At 57.0% G+C, this 20,801-nt stretch overlaps 1 protein-coding gene across 19 annotated transcripts; it reads left to right on the top strand.

Moving 5' to 3' along the window:
- Positions 1–15,752: 15,752 nt before the first annotated feature.
- Positions 15,753–20,411, top strand: LOC136542581 (uncharacterized). 19 transcript variants are annotated; one of them, XM_066535084.1, is made up of 7 exons: positions 15,753–16,422; positions 16,499–16,570; positions 16,813–16,856; positions 16,968–17,035; positions 17,128–17,197; positions 18,104–18,195; positions 20,094–20,411. In XM_066535084.1, the coding sequence occupies exons 2-7, from the start codon at positions 16,551–16,553 to the stop codon at positions 20,253–20,255; spliced, it is 456 nt and encodes a 151-aa protein (XP_066391181.1). In that variant the 5' UTR covers positions 15,753–16,422; positions 16,499–16,550; the 3' UTR covers positions 20,256–20,411. The 19 variants fall into 19 exon arrangements, 4 of the variants coding, with proteins under 4 accessions (XP_066391181.1, XP_066391183.1, XP_066391184.1 ...); XM_066535086.1 differs by having other exon boundaries at positions 16,963–17,035; XM_066535087.1 differs by lacking the exon at positions 16,813–16,856 and having other exon boundaries at positions 16,963–17,035.
- Positions 20,412–20,801: the final 390 nt, after the last annotated feature.

Here is a 20,801-nt window from a genome sequence, read left to right as displayed (position 1 = left end):
GGGGAGTTGTTGGCCCTGGGTACTGATTCCGAGGCCACAGTAGCCCAGGCGCGGCTCCCCACGCTGCGTTGTCCTCGGAGCAAGAGTTGGCAGCACAGTGAGGCATAGGTGTCAACCATGTGCATGGTGGTTAGCACAGTGACAGGTAACCCCTGCCCAGTCCGGGGGTCGTGCAGGTCATCGCGTGATGACGTCATAGGGGGCTGTGGCTCTGTAGGTGCCGAGGCCAAGCCATCGCGGGGGGCTTTGGTGGACATGGGTCCCCAGGCTGTCGAGCCCCTGAGACAAACTACCGAGGCCTTGGAGGGAATTATTGGTCCTGGGTACTGATTCCAAGGCCACAGTAGCCCAGACGTGGCTCCCCACGCTGCGTTGTCCTCGGAGCAGGAGTTGGCAGCACAGTGAGGCATGTGTGTCAACCATGTGCATGGTGGTTAGTACAGTGACGGGTAACCCCTGCCCAGTCCCACCTCCTGTCCCATCGGCCATTCTGTTGTACTGTGCCGAGCATGCGGTTGTCGTCAGGGGCGGCAGTTGGCTGAGTTGATGCGACACAACGTTTTGTCAGAGGGACGGGAGGAGAAAGAGGCAGCGGAGTGCTGCCGAGCCCGCCTTGCGCGAGACGGAGGGTCGGTGGCCCGGCCGAGGCCTTTGGCGGGGAATCGCTCGAGGTCGGTAGTGAGGGAGCCTCGGGCGAGTCGGAGAACCGGCCGAGGCCCGCGGTGATGGGCCTCGAGCGAGTCGGAGAATCGGCCGAGGCCCCCGGGGCCTCGGGCGAGTCGGAGAACCGGCCGAGGCCCGCGGTGATGGGCCTCGGGCGAGTCGGAGAATCGGCCGAGGCCCCCGGGGCCTCGGACGAGTCGGAGAATCGGCCGAGGCCAGCAGTGTTTAGCTGGTTTTGATCTCTACGAAGTCTAAGCAGTCGTTTTTTGGGTCTTGCTTAGGGTACCCCTTCTCTCGGTACCCGACAGTAGCCCCCGAGCCTTGGGGGGAGTGGAGGCACTCCCCCTGAGGTTCTGACGAGAATTGGCTCTTGATAGTTCCTGTCGGGATGGTGTTTTGCATTCGAGGTTTCGGTGGGTGCGCGCGAGCGCACCCGCCGGGTGTAGCCCCCGAGGCCCTGGAGGAGTGACTTCTTCAGGGGCTTTTTTCTCTTTCGAGTGGAGCGTTTTCATCATGTTTGCCGGGCCCGTGGGTGCGAGTTCGGATCGCGGGGCCTCGACGATGTTGCGGAAAGAGCCCCTTAGCCTCCGCCTGGAGCGAGAGGGCCATCAGGGGTTCTCCCGGCTTTTTGTACGACCCTCGTGCTTCCTTTTCGCTCGGAAGGAGGGGTGGAAGATGCCATGCTACCCTCGGTGGGCGCGAGCGATGGCATTTCCGGTGAGCTGTTATCGGGTAAGTCCGAGTGGAGGCCCGTACCCCGTTCGCTGGGGGTCGGCTAGCGGTCCGGAGACGCGCTCCAAGAATACCGGCGGGCTTCTCTAGTGGGTGCCGAGGCCGTTCGCTGGGCCTCGGTGGCTCGGTGCCTCCCTACGGTGGGATCCCATTCGGAGACCTCCCTGCCGGTCTCGGACATGACCCGGAGCGCGCCTGTACGGGCTCGCCCGTGGTCGTCCCTGACTCCTTTATGCTGGGGCGGCTGTCGAAACCCCCGGGGGCCCAGTCTTCGAACCCCTAGACCGTAACGGGCTTGGGTCGCTTTGTCTTTATCTAGGGTGTAGGAAGAGCCCCCGAGCCTCTGCACGGAGCGAGAGGGCGGTCAGGGGTCCTCCCGACTTTTTTGTTCGTCCCCCGCACGTCCTTTTCGTTCGGACGGGGGGGCTGTTCGCCGAGCCCACTCGTGTGCGAGCTTGAGCCGCTGGGTCTCGGCAAAGTTGCAGGAGGAACCCCCGAGTCTCTCGCATGGAGCGAGAGAGCGGTCAGAGGTCCCCCTGGCTTTTGGTTCGCCCCTCGCGCGTGAGGGTCTGTCTGCCGAGCCCCCCTCGGGTGCGAGGCTAGGTCGCGGGGTCTCGGCGTCTTTTGCAGAAGGAGCTCCCTAGCCTCTGCACGGGGCGAGAGGACCGTCAGGAGTTCTTCTGGCTTTTTGAACGACCCTCGCGCTTCCTTTTCGCTCGGAAGGAGGGTTTGTTTTGCCGAGCCCCCTCGTGTGCGAGTCTAAGCCGCTGGGCCTTGGCAATGTTTTGCAGGAAGGGTCCCTTAGCCTCTGCGCGGAGCAAGAGGGCCGTCAGGGATTCTCCTGACTTTTTGAACGACCCTCGCGCTTCCTTTTCGTTCGGAAGGAGGGGTGGAAGATGCCATGCTACCCTCGGTGGGCGCAAGCGACGGCATTTCCGGTGAGCTGTTATCGGGTAAGTCCGAGTGGAGGCCCGTACCCCGTTCACTGGGGGTCGGCTAGCGGTCCGGAGACGCGCTCCAAGAATACCGGCGGGTTTCTCTAGTGGGTGCCGAGGCCGTTCGCTGGGCCTCGGTGGCTCGGTGCCTCCCTACGGTGGGATCCCATTCGGAGACCTCCCTACCGGTCTCGGACACGACACGGGGCGTTCCAAGCGTTTCGCTTGCTTGGGCCTCGGCCTCGCATAGGCTCGCCCATAGTCGCCCCTGGCTCTGTTGCCCTGGGGCGGCTGTCGAGACCCCTGGGGGCCCAGCCTTCGAACCCCTGGACCGTAACGGGCTCGGTGCCCAGTTCCTTTGCCTGAAAGGAATCGAGGGGGTTATCTCTCTCCCTACGGCTAACAACGGCAGGCGCGCCTTTTGAGGCGGCTTTTTCGGGGAGGCGGAACGGCGCCTGCTGCTGCTGCGGTTGGACGCGACGTGGGGTCAGTCGACAGGACGTATCTGCACGCACGATTTATTGAGGAGGGAGTGGGCGCGTGGGCTATAAAACCGGATCTGGATAACCGCTCCGGATCTTTTGGGGGAAACTTCCCTGATTTCGTCGCCCGGCGGTTTCGTCTTGTCCCTGCATAAATACGCAAAGAACCTCGCCCTTCCCCTTCTTACCTCTTTCGCATTCGCTTTTGCTGCCTCCGTGCCGCTGCTGAGAGCATAGAGCGCTGGGGAGGAGAAGGGCGAGGGCGAGAGACTGAAAGAGAGAGGGAGAGAGATAACCGCCGTAGCAGCGTCCTTCGCCGCGCAAATGGCTGGTGGTCCCGTCCTCCTTGCAGTGGATCCCTGGGAGCGGTCTGACGTCACCGAGGAGAAGCTGCAGTCGCTCGTGGAGGCCGGTCTTCTTCGCCCGATCACCGACCCCGATGAGCCGGAGTGGATTGCTCCGGGGGCCGAGTCGGAGCCGAGGCCGCGCGACGGCTACGTGGTGAGCTTCGTGGTCTTCCACGAGCGAGGCTTTGGGTCGCCGGCGGATAACTTTATGCGGGCGCTCCCGCACTATTATGGCGTGGAGCTGCACAATTTCAGCCCCAACTCCATCGCGCAGGCGGCCATCTTCGTCGCCGTCTGTGAGGGGTACCTGGGGATCGCTCCCCACTGGAAGTTGTGGCTCCACTTGTTCCGAGCGACGTTCACCACCAAGCCGGGGGGAACGAGGGGGGCTCGGAAGGTGCAGAGGGCCAGCGGCTGCACCCTTCACGTGCGGCAAGACCGGCAGTCCCTCTACATCCTGGCCCAACTGTCATCGTCCAACCGTCGTTGGTATGACGGCTGGTTCTACCTCCGCAACGACGGCGGATGACTTCCCCCTTATACCGGGCGGGTCGTAGAGAGTCAACCGGAGAAGTGGGGGTACGGCGTCATCCAGGCCGATCAGCCCAGGCTGGAACCGCTTTTGAGGGCCTTACGAAAGCTACGTGACCATGGCCTTTCGGCGGCTGTGGTCGTGGCGGCTTTTCACCACCGGAGGGTGTTGCCGCTGATGGCTCGGCGGCGGCGGCTGTTCGAGATGACGCCGAGCGATCCGATCGCCGGTATCAAGATGTCCGCCTTCGCCCTTACCGACGAAGAGACCCTGCGTCGGGTGAGGGAAACGGTGGACGTGAAGCCGAAGATTGAGGATTTGATGCCGTTCCCGATGCGCCCGTCGTGGGGGTATGTCTCGCTGGTAAGTTGGAAGTTGCCGAGGCTCTCGCGGCCTTCTTGCTTTTTGCCTTTTCGTCTGTTGTCTTACTTCATCGTTCCCTCAGGGGATAAGAGATGTGCGAGGCTCTCCGCCGCCCATACCCGAGGACGCCCGGCGGCGATCCGCGAACAGGGCGCGTGCCGAGGAGGAGAAGCGGAAGAAAGATGCCAAGGAGGCGAAGCGCACGAAGAAGATCCTTGCGCGCGAAAAGCTGGACGCCCGCCGCCGGCGTCAGAAGCTCGACGGTCTCCCATTGGAGCCGTCTCCTTCGTCGTCGGTGTCGGATTCTTCGAGCGACGGCGGCGGGCGCGAGGTGGGGACGGCCTGTTTGGAACACCTCCCCGACATCAGGGAGATGGTGCCCGGGGCGCCGGCAAGGAGCCTGACGCCCCTAGGAGGAGGAGGAGGTGTCCCGGGGCCAGTGGCGGTCCGTCCGGTGGTGGTCCGTCCTGGGGACGAGGCCGACACACCCGAGGTGCGGGTGTCGAAGGAGCGCGCCGTCGGCCTGATGGGTTCGACGGTGGAGGTGGAGCGGGTGACGGTGGGGGCGACCCCATTGTCTCCGCGAAGGGTCGAGGAGGTGCCGGGGTCCGACGGAGGCTAGCTGGCATTGGTGGACACCGAGGCCGCGCTGCCGCTACCACCGCCACCGTCGCAGAGGAGGCAGGCGGTGTCGAAGCGGCTGCATCCCCGTTCGTGGTAAGCGTCTTCTCTGGTGGAGTCCGTAGTACTTCTTGTTTGCCCCTTGATCGCATGCTGACCTCGGGAGTGTCTTTGTTTCCAGCCAGACGCATCTGGTGGAAGATCCTCCCTTGGTGCCCCGTAAGGCGCTGAAGGTGAACGTTAGCTCCTCCGCCCATCAGGCGGCGGAGGCGCAGGCTTGACACGCAGCGTGGCGCGGCGTCGGGCGAGGCCGTTTCGGAGGAGGTGGCCGCCCAGGAAAAGGGTGCCGAGGCGGCCGCGGAGCGAGTGGAGGAGGAGGAGCCCACGCCTCGCGATGTTGTGGGTCTTGGGGCGACGGAGGCTGGGGCGTCTAGCACTGCCGAGGCCATTGAGAGTGAGGCCGGGGCCCCCAAGACCTCCGAGGTCAGGGCGGTGGACTCCGGGGCCATCGAGGTAGAGATGGCGGAGGCCAGAGCCCCCGGGTCTGTCGAGACCGAGGCGATGGAGGTGGAGGCGGAGCAAACTTTGGCGCCGCCCCTGGTTCAGACAATCTTGTCTGATGATTCTTCCCGAGGGAAGGAGGCGGCGGACGTCGAGGCAGCCAGTGCCGCGGAGCAGCAAGTCCCAGATCCTGCCGAGGGGAGTTCAGCCCTTGCCCCGCTACGGCCCGAGCCCCGTGGGTGGAACTTCCCGCGTGTTTTCTGGTGGGACCAGGCTGATCCCGAGGGGGAGCCTGTGTTTGCCCTTGAAGACATCGCCGAGGGGGGGCGTTGGGATACCCTCGAGGAGTACCGCCAACTGGCAGTGCGGTCGTTGCAGACAGCGATGACTGTCATGGAAGGGGACTTGCCTGGTGTCACTTGGGTAGGTACTTTCATGTCTCGTGCCGAGTTGTCCTCGCAGTGTTTGACGTGCTTTTTTTACCTTTTTAGGAGCTCGAGACCCGGTCCCTTGGGAAATCGGTGTTCCTACGGAGGGAGAGGGGTGTCTGGGACCAGCTCCGGCGGCAGAGGGGCCTGCTTGCCGATGCCCAGGGGCTTCTGTCGGCGCGGAGTGCGGAAGTGGAGGACCTCCGCCTTCGTTGTGCTGACCTTCAGGCCGAGCTGGTCACGGCCAAGGGCCAGGCTGCCCCTCTGGTGGCGAAGATTAAGGAACTGGAGGAGGAGAGAGACTCCTTCAGGTCTCAGGCCCAAGAAGCAACGGCCTCTGCAAAGGCCACAGCCGGGTAGCTGGGTGCGGAGCAGAGCGAGCATCAGGCGACGAAAGTCGCCCTGGCAGAGGCTACCAAGGCGGCCGAGGCCTCTCGGGTCGAGGTCTTATCCTGGAAGAACAAGGCCGAAGGTAAGTTCCATTGGACCATGTTCCTTGTCCATTTGTTCCGGTTCGCGTTTGACTCCTGCTCCTTCGTTGCGACGTAGATCTGGAGAAAGAGGCTTCCCAGGCGGCTGAGGCCTCCGTCGCAGCGCAAGCAGCGCTGGACGTTGAGGTCCGGGAGCACGAGGCGCTGTGCGGCGCCGTTCGTACCGCCTGCGAGACCCTGGACGTCGAGGAGGTCCAATCAGCCAGCTCCCTTGGGAGCCGCCTGATTGCATTGAGCGGCCGCGTCCACGAGAGGCTCCGGGGGGCGTTGCACACGGGTGTCAAGCGTGCCCTGGCCGTCGTCTCCTCGCATTACGCCATCAACCTCGAGGCTGTCAGCGACGGCTACGTGTTGCCAGAAGATGACGAAGAGGCGGATGCGGAGGTCGCGAAGCTGTTGGAGGCGGCCGAGGCACCTGGCACAGCGCTGGCCCGTCTATTTGAAGAAGAGGTGGTCCCTCCCGCGCCGGCCGCCGGTCCTTGAGCTTTGATCTGGGCCAAAAAAGGGGCCATGTAACCGGATTGGGTTAGTTGTCATATCGTGACGTCTTCGTGGCCGTCGAGGCCTGTAAAGTATTTGCGTACGTGCGTTTTTTAATCGTTTTCTGTTCTACTTCCGAGACTGTGCCCTCTGTCTCGATCTTGGGAACCCACAAAGAAATCCCTCGGGACCTAAGCCGTCCTTCGGCGAAGGGTGGTGAGGGAGCTGCCGTAGCCCAGAGGCGTAGGCCGTTCTCACGTCTCGACCGGCCCTTTGGCCTCCAGACAAACTTTTGGTCCTTGGGTTTTTTGTGAGGGTCCCGTCGGAGCGCGAGAGAGTTTGGCGTAGAAATTTTTTGAAAGACCATTAACAAACGGTGTTCGAGACTTAGGGGGTTCCCCTCTTTAGCCCCCGAGGGGGGCTCGGCTTTGCAGAGGCAGAGCCGAGTCCCCTTATAGGGGTATTATGACGTCGAGCCCCTATTGATAGACAAGCTCTCTACATAGAACTTCCTCGGAGCCTACGCTGTCCTTTGGGTGAAAAGGTGGTGAGGGAGCTGCCGTAGCCCGGAGGCGTGGGTCGTTCTCACGGCTCGGCCAGTCTTTTCGCTTTTGAGACGATCGTGCGCTCCTTAGGTTCTATACAATCGACTTGTCTATCAGGGGGGTTCCACGAAAGATTATAACAACTAAGAACGCTTCTTTATTGTATTTCGAGAAACCATGTAAACAACGTTTGGAAATTTAAGGGTAGAAACGACGTAGCTGTTCTATGTTCCAAGCGTTTGTGAAGATTTCGCCCTTCTCGTTGGCCAACTTGTAGGTCCCGGGCTTCAGCACTTGAGCGATGATGTACGGCCCTTCCCAGGGTGGGGTCAGCTTGTGGCGGCCCTTGTTGCTCTACCTCCGTCTCAACACCAGGTCGCCCACCTTCAGGTCTCGTCTCTGGACGCGCTGGGCTTGGTAGCGTCGTAGGGCTTGCTGGTACCTGGCTGAGTGTAGCAGCGCGACGTCTCGGGCTTCCTCCAGTTGGTCGAGGGCGTCTTCACGGGCAGTGCGGTTGCTTTGCTCGTTGTACGCCTGTAGCCTCGAGGAACCGTATTCTAGGTCAGTGGGGAGGATGGCCTCGGCTCCATAGACCAGGAAGAACGGTGTGAACCCCGTGGCTCGGCTCGGGGTATTCCTTAGGCTCCAGATGACTGACGGGAGTTCGGCGAGCCATTTCTTGCCAAACTTCTTCAACCGATTGAATATTCTTGGCTTAAGGCCTTGTAGGATCATGCCGTTGGCACGCTCTACTTGGCCATTCGTCCTTGGGTGCCCTACGGCTGACCAGGGCACCCGGACGTGGTGGTCGTCGCAGAAAGTTAGGAATTTGCGACCGGTGAATTGTGTCCCATTGTCAGTGATGATGGTGTTGGGAATCCCGAACCTGTGGATGATATCCGTAAAAAACAGCACCGTTTGCTCGGATTTGATCTGAGCGATCAGACGAGCCTCGATCCATTTGGAGAATTTGTCGATAGCTACCAGCAGATGGGTATAGCCCCCGGGTGCCTTCTGCAGAGGCCCAACCATGTCCAGCCCCCACACAGCGAATGGCCATGTGATGGGGATGGTTTGGAGGGCTTGGGCCAGGAGGTGCATCTGTCGAGCATAGTACTGGCATCCCTCGCAGGAGCGTACTAGCCTCGTGGCGTCTGCCACCGCCGTTGGCCAATAGAAACCTTGGCGGAAGGCGTTTCCCACGAGCGCCCGAGGCGCCGCGTGGTGTCCGCAGACCCCTGCGTGCAAGTCCCAAAGTAAGGATTGGCCAGCCTCGGTGGTGATGCATCGTTGGAGAATACCAGATGGGCTACGCCTATACAACTCGCCGTCGCAGAGGACGTAAGTCTTGGCGCGTCATGCGAGCCGTCGGGCTTCAATTCCGTCGGCAGGAAGCTCTCCTCGAACGAGGTGATCAAGAAAAGGGACTCGCCAGTCCGTTCCTTGGTCGGCTTTGGGAGGCCCTGCGTCAATCGCCATGGCCTCGGGCCCGGCGGGCGAGGTCTCGGTGGCAGAGGGGGCCTCGGGCCCTGCGGTGGGTTCGGCTGACGGGCCCTCTTCCGTCGCCGAGGCGTAGTCGACAGACGGCTTGTGGAGGTCTCTAGCGAAGACGTCCGGGGGAACCAGGGTCCGTGCCGATGCCATCTTCGCTAGTTCGTCCGCGGCCTCGTTGAACTTTCGCGCAACGTGGTTGAGTTCGAGACCGTCGAACTTGTTCTCCAGGCGACGTACTATCGCATAGTACGCCTTCATTTTGGGGTCATGGCAGCTTGAGTCTTTCATCACCTGATCGACGACGAGCTGCGAATCACCCCGTACGTCGAGACGTCGTACTCCAAGTTCAATTGCGATTTGCAGGCCGTTGACGAGGGCCTCGTATTCGGCGACATTGTTGGAGGCGGCGAAGTGAAGCCGGATCATGTAGCGCATGTGCACTCCAAGGGGCGAGACTAGGAGCAGGCCCGCGCCAGCCCCGGTTTTCATCAGAGACCCGTCGAAGTACATGGTCCAGCATTCTGATTGGATCTGAACGGGTGGCAGCTGTGTGTCGGTCCATTCGGCTACAAAGTCAGATAGGACCTGTGATTTGATCGCTTTCCGAGGCACGAAAGACAAGGTTTCCCCCATGAGTTCGACAGCCCACTTGGCTATTCTACCCGAGGCCTCCCGGTTTTGGATTATCTCTCCCAAAGGAAAAGACGACACCACAGTCACCGGGTGGGACTCGAAGTAGTGATGCAGCTTGCGTCGAGTCAAGACGACGGTGTAAACCAGCTTCTGGATGTGGGGGTAACGCGTCTTAGTCTCGGAGAGCACTTCGCTGATGAAGTAAACGGGTCGTTGAATGGGTAGAGCATGTCCCTTCTCCTGCCTCTCGACCACTATGGCCGCGCTGACCACTTGGGTTGTCGCAGTGGCATAGAGCAAGAGGTGCTCGCCCTCGGTGGGCGGAACCAGGACGGGGGGGGTGGTGAGCAGTGCTTTGAGCCTGGCGAGGGCTTCCTCGGCCTCGGTGGTCCAAGAAAAGCGCTCGGACTTTCTCAAGAGGCGGTACAGGGGCAGGCCTTTTTCGCCGAGGCGCGAGATGAAGCGGCTTAGGGCCGCAAGGCATCCCATGACCCTCTGCACCCCTTTGAGGTCCCGGATTGGGCCCATGTTGGTCACGGCCGAGACCTTCTCCGGGTTAGCCTCGATCCCACGTTCCGAGACTATGAATCCCAAGAGCATGCCTCGGGGGACCCCGAAGACACACTTCTCGGGGTTGAGCTTGATGCCCTTCTCTCTGAGACATGTGAAGGCAACCTTCAAGTCGCCGACGAGATCACCGGCCTTCCTGGACTTGACTACGATGTCATCCACGTAGGCCTCAACGGTTCGTCCGATGTGTTCGCCAAAGACTTGGATCATGCACCATTGGTAAGTAGCCCCTGCGTTTCTGAGGCCGAACAGCATGGTTATGTAGTAGTACATGCCGAATGGAGTGATGAAAGAAGTCGCGAGCTGGTCGGACTCTTTCATCTTGATTTGGTGGTAACCGGAATACGCATCGAGGAAGGACAGGGTTTCGCATCCCGCAGTGGAGTCGACGATTTGGTCAATTCGTGGTAGTGGGAATGGGACTTTCGGGCACGCTTTATTTAGACCAGTGTAGTCCACGCACATCCTCCATTTGCCACTTTTCTTCCTGACTAATACAGGGTTAGCCAACCACTCTGGATGGAATACCTCCTTGATGAACCCGGCCGCCATGAGCTTCTGCACTTCTTCGCCGATGGCCCTGCGCTTCTCCTCGTCAAATCGGCGCAGGCGCTGCTTTGCTGGCCTGGAGCCTGCCCGGATATCTAAGGCGTGCTCGGCGACCTCCCTTGGTATGCCCGGCATGTCCGAGGGACTCCATGCGAACATATCGACGTTCGCACGAAGAAAGCCGACGAGCACAGCCTCCTATTTGCTGTCGAGGGTGGCGCCGATCTTCAGTCCTCGGCCGTCGGGGACGGCAGGATCGACGGGGACGAGCTTGGCGGCCTCCGCGGGCTCGAAGGTCCCGGCGCGCCGCTTGGCGTCGGGAACCTCGCTACCAAGCTAGTCGAGATCGGCGATGAGGGTCTCGGCCTCCACGATGGCCTCAGCGTACTCGATGCACTCGACGTCGCAGTCGTATGCATGTTCGTACGTGGACTCGACGGTGATGATGCTGTTGGGGCCTGGCATCTTGAGCTTGAGGTAGGTGTAGTTGGGGATCGCCATGAACTTGGCGTAGCACGGGCGCCCCAAGATGGCATGGTAAGCCCCCTTGAATTCCACCACCTCGAAGGTGAGGACCTCCTTGCGGTAGTTGGAGGGAGTGCCGAAGCAGACGGGTAAGTCGATGCGCCCAAGGGGTCGCGTGCGCTTTCCTGGCACGACGCCGTGGAAGGGCGCGGAACTGCCTCGGAGCAGTGATCGGTCGAGCTCCAGGAGCTCCAAAGTGTTGACGTAGAGGATGTTGAGGCCGCTGCCTCCGTCCATGAGCACCTTGGTAAGTCGGGTGTTGCCGACGATCGGGTCGACGACAAGCGGGTACTGTCCGGGGTTCGGAATATAATCGGGGTGGTCATCCCGATCAAAGGTGATTGCCTCCCGAGACCAGTCGAGGTATCGGGGGGTGGCCACTTTGACCGAGAAAACCTCCCGGCGTTCCCTCTTTCGCTGGCGCGCCGTGAGGCATGCCGAGGGTCCGCCAAAGATCATGAAAGCGTTGCGTACCTCGGGGAACCCGTCGTCCTTGTCCTCGTTCCGACCGCCGGGGCCCTTCTGCTTGGCGTCGTCGTCGGGGAGCCCGAGCCTGGCGTAGTAGCGCCGGAGCATGGTGCACTCCTCGAGGGCATGCTTCACCGGACCTTGATGGTAAGGGCAGGGCTTCTTCAGCATGTTGTCAAATAGCCTGGGGCCGCGGGGGCCGCGGGGATTCCTGCGATCCGTCGTGGCGACATGGACGGCCTCGAGGACTTCCTGCTTCCCTGGGCGACCCTTCTTCTTTTTCTTAGGGAGGTGGGGGGCTGAGGCCTCGGGGGCCTCTTCCCTCCGCTTACCCTTGGAATCGGCGTTGGGGAAGATGGCTCCGACAGCCTCTTCCCCTGAGGCGAAGCTGGTGGCAATGTCGAGGAGCGCGGCAGCAGAGCGCGGGACGTTGCGTCCTAACTCTCGGACCAAGTCCCGACAAGTGGTGCCGGAGAGGAAAGCCTGGACGATCTCCGAGTCGCCGACGCTAGGTAGCTCGGTGCACTGTTTGGAGAAGCGCCGGATGAAGTCTCGGAGAGACTCGTCTGGCTTCTGGCGGCAGCTTTTGAGATCCCAGGAATTCCCAGGGCGCACGTATGTGCCCTGGAAGTTCCCGACGAAGATCCTGACCAAGTCGCGCCAGTCGTGGATTTGCGAGGGAGGGAGATGCTCGAGCCAGGCTCGTGCCGAGTCCGACAAGAGCAGAGGGAGATTGCGGATGATGAGCAGGTCATCGTCCGCGCCACCTAGCTGGCAGGCCAGGCGGTAATCGGCGAGCCAGAGTTCCGGGTTGGTCTCGCCGCTGTATTTCGCGAGGTTGGCCGGCTGTCGGAACCGGGCGGGGAAAGGAGCAACACGGATGGCCCTGCTGAAGACCCGAGGTCCTGGCGGCTCAGGGGAAGGACTGCGGTCCTCACCGCTGTCGTAGCGACCGCCTCGGTGTGGGTGGTAGCCCCGTGCGGCTCCGTCGTCGTGGCGCCGTCGCCTGCCAACTACTTCGTGGTCGCCCTGTGCCTCGCGTTGGTCCCTAAGTCGGTCGCGCACCGAGGGGGCCCTGTTGACCGTCGGTGCGCGAGCGTCCTCGGGACGGACCGAGGCATCCTGGCCCCGGTGAGGTTGCGCTGTGGGTTGCTCCGAGGTGCCTCCGCGCCGGCGGGAGGCGGAACTTTCGGCCTGCTGCACCGCTGCGGTCTCGAGGAGATCGCGGAGTTCCCCACGGACCCGTCGCCCCTCGGTGGTGGAGGGCTCGGGCATTGATCGGACCAGCATCACAGCTGCTGCGACATTCTAGCTAGCGCGATTAAAGATTGGGGGTGGCGCTCCCTCCTCGTCGTTGTTGATGCGGTGATGGACGTCGCGGGCCCTCCCTCGGGCTCCTCCGCCCTCACCGCGCCCTTGCTGCTCCTGCTTGAGAGTGTTCCGAAGCTATTGCAGAAGGAGTCGGTCTTGTTCGACCTTGTCTCAAAGCTCGCGGAGCTGCTCCAGGTCTGGGCGTCGATGCCCCCCACGAACGGGATTCTCGTTCCGTGCTGCCGGGGCCTCGAGACGCGGCGGTGTGGCGTCGCCCGCCCCTGCCCGGGGCGGGGAATGGTTGCCTGTCCTTTCGTCCTCTTCGCCCGCCCTTGGCATCCCGAGCCCGACGTGGAAGCACTCACGAGATGGATCGTAAGTCCCTTCGTCGTCAGAGTTGGAGTAGCCGAGGCAGTAGTCGCTTATGGCCAAGAATTGGCGCAAGGCCCCAGGGTTGTGGAGTTCGGAGAAATCCTCCCTGGGCCATGCTTCGTCCTCGTCCGAGGAGTCGGAGCGGGTGCTCAGGTCGAGAGTGAAGCGTTGGCGGCGTTCCGAGGGGTGCTCGTGAGTGGCAGCGTAAGCGTAGGCGTAAGAGGCGGTGGCATTTCTTAACCCAAAGGGGTATGGGGACGGTGCCGTCTCCATACTCTGCCCCGCCCGGGTCGGCTCTTCAGGGAGTGGTGGAGCGGAGCTAGACGACTGGGCGTCGCCGCGAGCCACCGGCGATTTTCCTTCGTCCACGCTCAGGCCAGACAGGTCCCTAGCCAGGGACCCCGTACCAACAGCTGGTCGTAGGGCATCGGCGGGGGAGGGCGTGGCGCCCTGGGCTCGCGTAGCGTCGGGGTGGCCTTGCTCGCGTCGCGCCTGGCGAGCGTGGCGAGAACGGCCGCCCGGGCGCCGCCTGCGCCTGGGCTGCCGGGGCGCGACTTTATCGTCGGACGGTGGGGCTCGAGGAGTGAGGAGCACCATGTCGTACTCATGCCCTAGAGACATGAACTCTAGGCTCCCGAACCAAACTACGGTGCCGAGACGCAATGGTCGTACGGGGTCTGCCATCCGGAACTTGCTAGGATGACGAAGCTGACACGCAGCGCCCCCTACCTGGCGCGCCAACTGTCGGTGCTTTGGAACCGGGGGTCCCTCAACCAACGAGTGAATTTGTGCTGCGTGCCCCTAATCCCGGATGGTGATGCAAAGAGACACAAGGTTTATACTGGTTCAGGCAATCGAGGCCCTACGTCCAGTCCGAGAGATCGATCTTGTATTCCTTGCACCGGAGTGCTCGTAGTAGGGGGTTACAAGCTAGGTGAGAGAGGGGACTAGCCCCAGGTCTCGGCGTGGGTGGTGCGGGCTGCTTGAGGCGTTGTTCCCAAGCAGCGTAGGAGTGCGTGGTTCTATCGGTGTGTTCGTCTTTCTCGTCCCCTAGAAATGGCCCCGGTCCCTCCCTTTTATACTCTAAGGGAGGACCGGGAACGTACATAGGTTGCTACATAGCGCTTCTGCAAATGGGGTGTCGTGTCCGAGCCCTGTAGCCGGCCACTGTTGTTGTGGTATGGTCGATGGAGTGGCTCCGTCCTTGTCGTGCAGAAGTGACACGCCGGTCATACTTGATCTTGTGCGTCGTGGGGCTCCAGTACAGCTTGATGCAGGACATGGCGGGCGACGTGCTGGTCCCCGTGTAATGACGTCGTAGTGGGCAGCGGCTCTGCAGATGCCGAGGCCGAGCCATCGTGGGGGGCTCGGCGGTCATGGATCCTCAGGCTGCCGAGCCCGTGAAGCAAACTGCCGAGACCTCGGGGGAGTTGTTGGCCCTGGGTACTGATTCCGAGGCCACAGTAGCCCAGGCGCGGCTCCCCACGCTGCGTTGTCCTCGGAGCAGGAGTTGGCAGCACAGTGAGGCATGGGTGTCAACCATGTGCATGGTGGTTAGCACAGTGACAGGTAACCCCTGCCCAGTCCGGGGGTCGTGCAGGTCATCGCGTGATGACGTCGTAGGGGCTGTGGCTCTGTAGGTGCCGAGGCCAAGCCATCGCGGGGGGCTTTGGTGGACATGGGTCCCCAGGCTGTCGAGCCCCTGAGACAAACTACCGAGGCCTTGGAGGGAATTATTGGTCCTGGGTACTGATTCCGAGGCCACAGTAGCCCAGACGTGGCTCCCCACGCTGCGTTGTCCTCGGAGCAGGAGTTGGCAGCACAGTGAGGCATGGGTGTCAACCATGTGCATGGTGGTTAGTACAGTGACGGGTAACCCCTGCCCAGTCCCGCCTCCTGTCCCATCGGCCATTCTGCTGTACTGTGCCGAGCATGCGGTTGTCGTCAGGGGCGGCAGTTGGCTGAGTTAATGCGACACGACGTTTTGTCAGAGGGACGGGAGGAGGAAGAGGCAGCGGAGTGCTGCCGAGCCCGCCTTGCGCGAGACGGAGGGTCGGTGGCCCGGCCGAGGCCTTTGGCGGGGAATCGCTCGAGGTCGGTAGTGAGGGAGCCTCGGGCGAGTCGGAGAACCGGCCGAGGCCCGCGGTGATGGGCCTCGGGCGAGTCGGAGAATCGGCCGAGGCCCCCGGGGCCTCGGGCGAGTCGGAGAACCGGCCGAGGCCCGCGGTGATGGGCCTCGGGCGAGTCGGAGAATCGGCCGAGGCCAGCAGTGTTTAGCTGGTTTCGATCTCTACGAAGTCTAAGCAGTCGTTTTTTTGGGTCTTGCTTAGGGTACCCCTTCTCTCGATACCCGACACATGTGTCTAAAGATTTGATATGATAGAAAGAGAGTGAAAAAACTTGCAATCTAAACCAGGCCTAATTTGAAGAACAAAGATAGGAGGCTAGGGATAGTGGTGGGACCAAAGTGGCAGAAGATAGCAGTGTGCCTGAGTTGAAAAAAATATTAACTTCAGTGGTATCTCTCATACATGGAAGGTAACTTTTTTATGAGGATACTAATGTTGTGCGCCCGTGTTGCTGCTGCCCTGAACGGTTTAGACCTAAGAACAAGTGCTTCCTTCCAAAAAAATATATATCTCTACTTTTATTCTACAACTAAAAAACAAAACGTGAATATTTTTGGATACCACATTTGTTTTTTTTTTTTCCTTCCATCTGCCTCCTCCTGCGATACGGACGCTCCTCCCCGTGAATCGGTGAGCCGACATGTGCGCCCTGACGTGCGCGCAACTCCCCGCTCCCCATCCCAGCGCCGTCCGAATCTCCCCCGCCTCCTCTCGACCTTGCGACGCCGCCGGAGCCACCGGTCCGACGCTCCGCCTCCCCCGCCTCCCTCGACGTTGCGACGCCGCCGGGCGTCACCGGGCCGACGCTATGCCTCTCCCAGCGCCGTGTGCTCCACCCTTCCCTCTTTTCTTCGCTGCCGGCCAGACGCTGTCACGCTGCCCGCATCGTCCTATCCCAAGGAGGCGGAGGGCGCGACGAGGCCGGGGACGTGGAGGGCGACGACCAATAGCGGCCCCTTCCTCCCTGGGCGCGGCTTCCTCAACGGCGCCCCCACCCCCACTTTGACGCGTGCGCCGTGCCCCCTCCCGGCCTCCGCCATGGCGTGCGGTGGCGGTTTTTTCGCGAAGTATACCCGCCCGCCCGTACCCACCGTTCGCGCGCCGCCACTTCCGCGCACGTCGCCCCCTCTGCGCTAACGCCGGTTTCTTCCCCGCGTGTCGCCCCTCCACGCTGGTGGCCTCCGCCCGGCGAGGCCGCTTTCGGCGCGTGAGGCTTGGCGGCGCTGCCCCTCCCGAATGCGGCAATCACGGGTTAGATTTATTAATGATTTCTTGTTTCTTCATGGACTTGTAGGATTCTGAATGGAACCCCTTTTGAACTCTGCAGTTTCGAAGATGACCTTATTGCTGCTGTTGGAAAAGGAGAGCCTACAGTAGTGATGTTCGAGCACGGATTTAGGTAATTCTTCATGTTGCTATTACAAACACGGGTCAGATTTATTGTGTGAATTCTTCATGAGTTATATGTATCCATAGAAAAGTTTTGTCCATAGATCAATATGCATCATATTATAAAAATATTGACCCCATGGATCCTTTCAAGACTTGGAAAGTTTGGCAAGCAGACAATTACATGTCTGTGAAAGGGCACCCATCATATGATGTTTATTCAGAGCGAGTTAATTGAGTGTTTGTTGTCAGTGATCCTATTGACTGGGGAAGAGATCTACATGTACTTCTTTCATGTATGTGCTTCACTAATAGAAAGCCTTCTCAGGCTTCATCTGTTTCATTTTCACATAATATCTTAATGTGTGATCTATAAACATCTTTGATGATCTTGAATACAAGGTAAGGTGATATGTCAAGAATGGTGCTATGGGATGGGTGCTTTCAGGATAGCATTGGAAAGCATCTTCAATCAGTATGCCATTTTTATATTTATGATATATTGTACTTCAAATTTATAAGCATGGATGTGCAGCCACCTTAATCATTTTCTGCTCGCTTAAACAGCTAAGTCCAAATAGGTTTCCAACTGTTTTACTGCTCTGCAGGCCATCGAGTCGAGGAGAAAATCTAAGAGGTTTCCTTCCCTATTGGTGCACTTTAGCTTTGTCAAATTAGTCAAACATGTTCAAAAATTATATTTCTTTATCTGCACAAATCTTAGTAGATGACATGCAGGTTCTTTATCTGCATAAATCTTAGTAGATGGCATACAAGTTACGTAGAAGTTCATACTGTTTGATTTGTAATTGACAACCCGTATAAAGAATGATTTTTGCTACTTTATATTCCAGAGATATGACAAATCTGCCAAAAAAAACTATTTATGCTGGTATACAACTGAGAAAGGGATGTAACAGATTAATGTTTTTTTTATAGCCATGGACTTAGATTTTAGATAAAACTGACAACTCTTATACCCTGTATTCTGTTCAATAGATCAAAGCTACCACCCAAGAGGCTGAGAGAGCCACTTGGCAACCAGAAAACTAAGAAAATGCATCTATACAAAGGAGAAAAGAGGAGCGTTTGTCCTCAGACATGGGGTACTCATTATAAAAAAATGAGGTACCAAGATAACTCAACAAATAAATAAATAACAGGATTGACTTCGGCAATTACTGAAGCTATTTTTCTTTGCTCTTTTTTTTTTGGCAAAAAGACACCCTAGAGTATCTTATACCTGAATTATATTAAGGAAAACAATAACCAATACAGGAGAGACCATGCCAATGCCAGAAAAGAAAATTAAATCAAATTTGACGAAGTCTTCACCTCCACCGCATCCATCGCAACCATGGCAGCACTGTGTTGTCCCCCATCACTGTCGATGATATCACCGGTGCAAACGAAGAAAAATAGATAGCAAAGTGCTCTAAGTTGGCACTTAGGTTTGCTTCTTACTGCCGTTTTTTAAGTTTCAGACATGCTTCCTATTAACTGTGTGCCTGTAATTAAAACTTCTATGTTCCTGTGATGCTAGCCACAAGGCGGGTGTATGCAAGGGATTTCTATGATGTGCTTGGAGTAAGCAAGGATGCTTCTGCACCGGATATAAAGAAGGCATATTATGCGGTACGGATTTTTTACATATCGTTGTTAGGATGTGCACCTCCTTTCAGAAACAAAGTTAGGATATTGCTTATTGATTGTACATCGTTAAACTTCTTGGTGATCATATTTGGATATTCCTTATTCCCCCAATGTTACTCTATCAATCTCAACCTTGCTGCCTTGAGGGCCTAAGTTCCCATCGTCTCCAGCTGATAGTTGCCCTTAGTTCGCTGTTGTTGTGGACTCCTATGGCTGCACCTACTGATGTCTCAGGCGACATGATCAGAAGGTTTAATTGAGTTAGTTTGAGAAGGTTTACTAGAGATAAGTTAGTTGGCTTGATTGAATTATCAAGCAGCTGACCTATATATATGAGGGTCGGCTCATCTGTGAGTTCAAACACTAGATTAATCTATTCCGCCTTAAACTCTGTCAGAGCCTTCTCCACCTCTTGCCTAATTTTCTCTCTTAATCGAAGTTCATATCTTCTGTTGCTATCGTCTCTCTCCAGACCCAAGGCACTTTACTTATTTCACTTCTCTTCCTCTCCTATTGCTTCTCTACCTCCTGTAATCTCTTCAAGTTCTCTTATGCTCGTGTTTGCTTCAATTGCTGTGCTGCTTTTTTGCTACTTCTTATCTTTTCTTCTCTATTCTGCCCTTCTTACGCTCTTTGGTTTGCCTCTGACAGTATCTACTGTACTCTTCCCTCTATAGTCTGCTACTTAGTCTAATACTGATTAACCATGTATCATCGACGTGGGATACCGGTTATGGCGATACAGGATTTTGAAAAACAACACTATGGTAATGTAGAGAAAGTATTGGATATAAGTACGGTTCTGTTAGTGAAGTATTGGCGATGCATGAATGATTAACCTCTCTATTGAGCAACTGTCACAAGACCTATCTGACTACCTGTTCCATTCATGCTATTTTTTGCTCGTCTTATTTTGCCTGGGGAAGGGCGGGCCTAGTGCAAGCGGTAGAGTCTTACCGCCTGTGACCGGAAGGTCCCGGGTTCGAGTTGCGGTATCCTCGCATTGCACAGGCGAGGGTAAGGCTTGCCACTAACACCCTTCCCTAGACCCCGCACAAAGCGGGGGCTCTCTGCACTGGGTACGCCCTTTTTTATTGTACATCAGAGACTACCTACTATAGATAATTAGATGCTTCTATATCTAAAAAAAAGAGACAACGACTCGAACCCGAGACCTTCCGGTCACATGCGGTAAGACTCTACCGCTTGCACCAGGCCCGCCCTTCGTGCTTCTGTATCTCACTGGTCCAAAAAATTTTTGGATTCCATATGATATGCTAATTGTTGAGATACCAGGATATATGGCTAATAAAGGAACAAAAAATCCATTCATGCTTTAACATGATAACCAGTATGTGCGCCTTATGATTCAGGTGTGTTGACCTCCATGCACATCTCATATATATGTATTTCAGAATGGTTAACTGTTTTCTTTATAATTTGCAATTGGCAGCCGTTTTCTTTATAATTTGCAATTGGCAGAGCTTGATCATAAATATGCTTTTCGAGGCAGACCAAAGCTTTACTTAAATGATACATGGTCCGTAGTTGTTAAAAGTCAAATCCTTGCTGGCAACCGAGGGAGGGCTGGGAACTTTCAAAAGTGGGCTGAAAGGACTATAGCAAGTACTTGAATTCATTATGTATTGCTGGCATGATAGATGTGACTTGACGAAGGAAAAAAACTATAGCAGTTCTTCCTAGAATTTTAGATTTCTTGTCTATCATCCGTTGCTATTTGGGGTGCAATCCTGCTGTTACTATTTCACATATGAACATAATAAGAATGAAAAACAAAGAGAAACTGGATACATGTGGTACTTTGTGTTTTCACATAAGAGTCTGAACTTCCTATTATTAACATACTAACTCAAGTGCAGAAAGGTCAAAAACTTGTAAATGAAAAGATGGAGAACCCACATGATGGACAACACGGAGGTGGAGAGAGGAACCCAAGGGTGCAGTTGTTGCGGATGACCGTGAACATTGAAGCTATGCCGAATCAGAAGCGACAGTGGTACCAAGTCCGCTCCAAGGCGTAGGGATAGAACACACTTGTTTTCTCAATCATTCTTATACTTTTCTTGTGAAACATAATTTTATTGAATGTGTGTATGTAATCCTTTTTTCGTGAATAAATTTGTATGGTACACGTGTGTTATAAGATGGACAAAACTTGAGAAGATAGTTTTCCTTGTGATATTGTTTGAAGTTTACACCGAAAAATTTCCCCTGAAATGGCATTATTTGCTCTACTTGTGCGTTTATTTCCATGTGTATTAACATTTGCTTCTATTTTCATTGTAATCCATTTATATGAACAATGTTTGATGTGAGGGCACGGTTACAGTTTTTAGTAGCTTTGTGATATTGTCCGAAGCTATGAGATGATTGATGTCTTGCAATGATCCTTTCATTAATTTAGTTTTCTATCTATGTTTAATTGTTTATTTAGTCTATTTTATAGACATGCTGGTAGATAACGGACGACAAAGTTCAAGCATCCATAATTTATCTCTTTGACTTTGAGCATGAGTTTTGCTTTATTTTTTAATTGATATATTGTCCTTTTGTTTTTATCGTAGCGT

This window comes from Miscanthus floridulus, chromosome 3 (genome assembly GCF_019320115.1).
Source record: "Miscanthus floridulus cultivar M001 chromosome 3, ASM1932011v1, whole genome shotgun sequence".
NCBI lineage: Eukaryota > Viridiplantae > Streptophyta > Magnoliopsida > Poales > Poaceae > Miscanthus > Miscanthus floridulus.
This window is presented reverse-complemented; position numbering and strand designations above follow the sequence as displayed.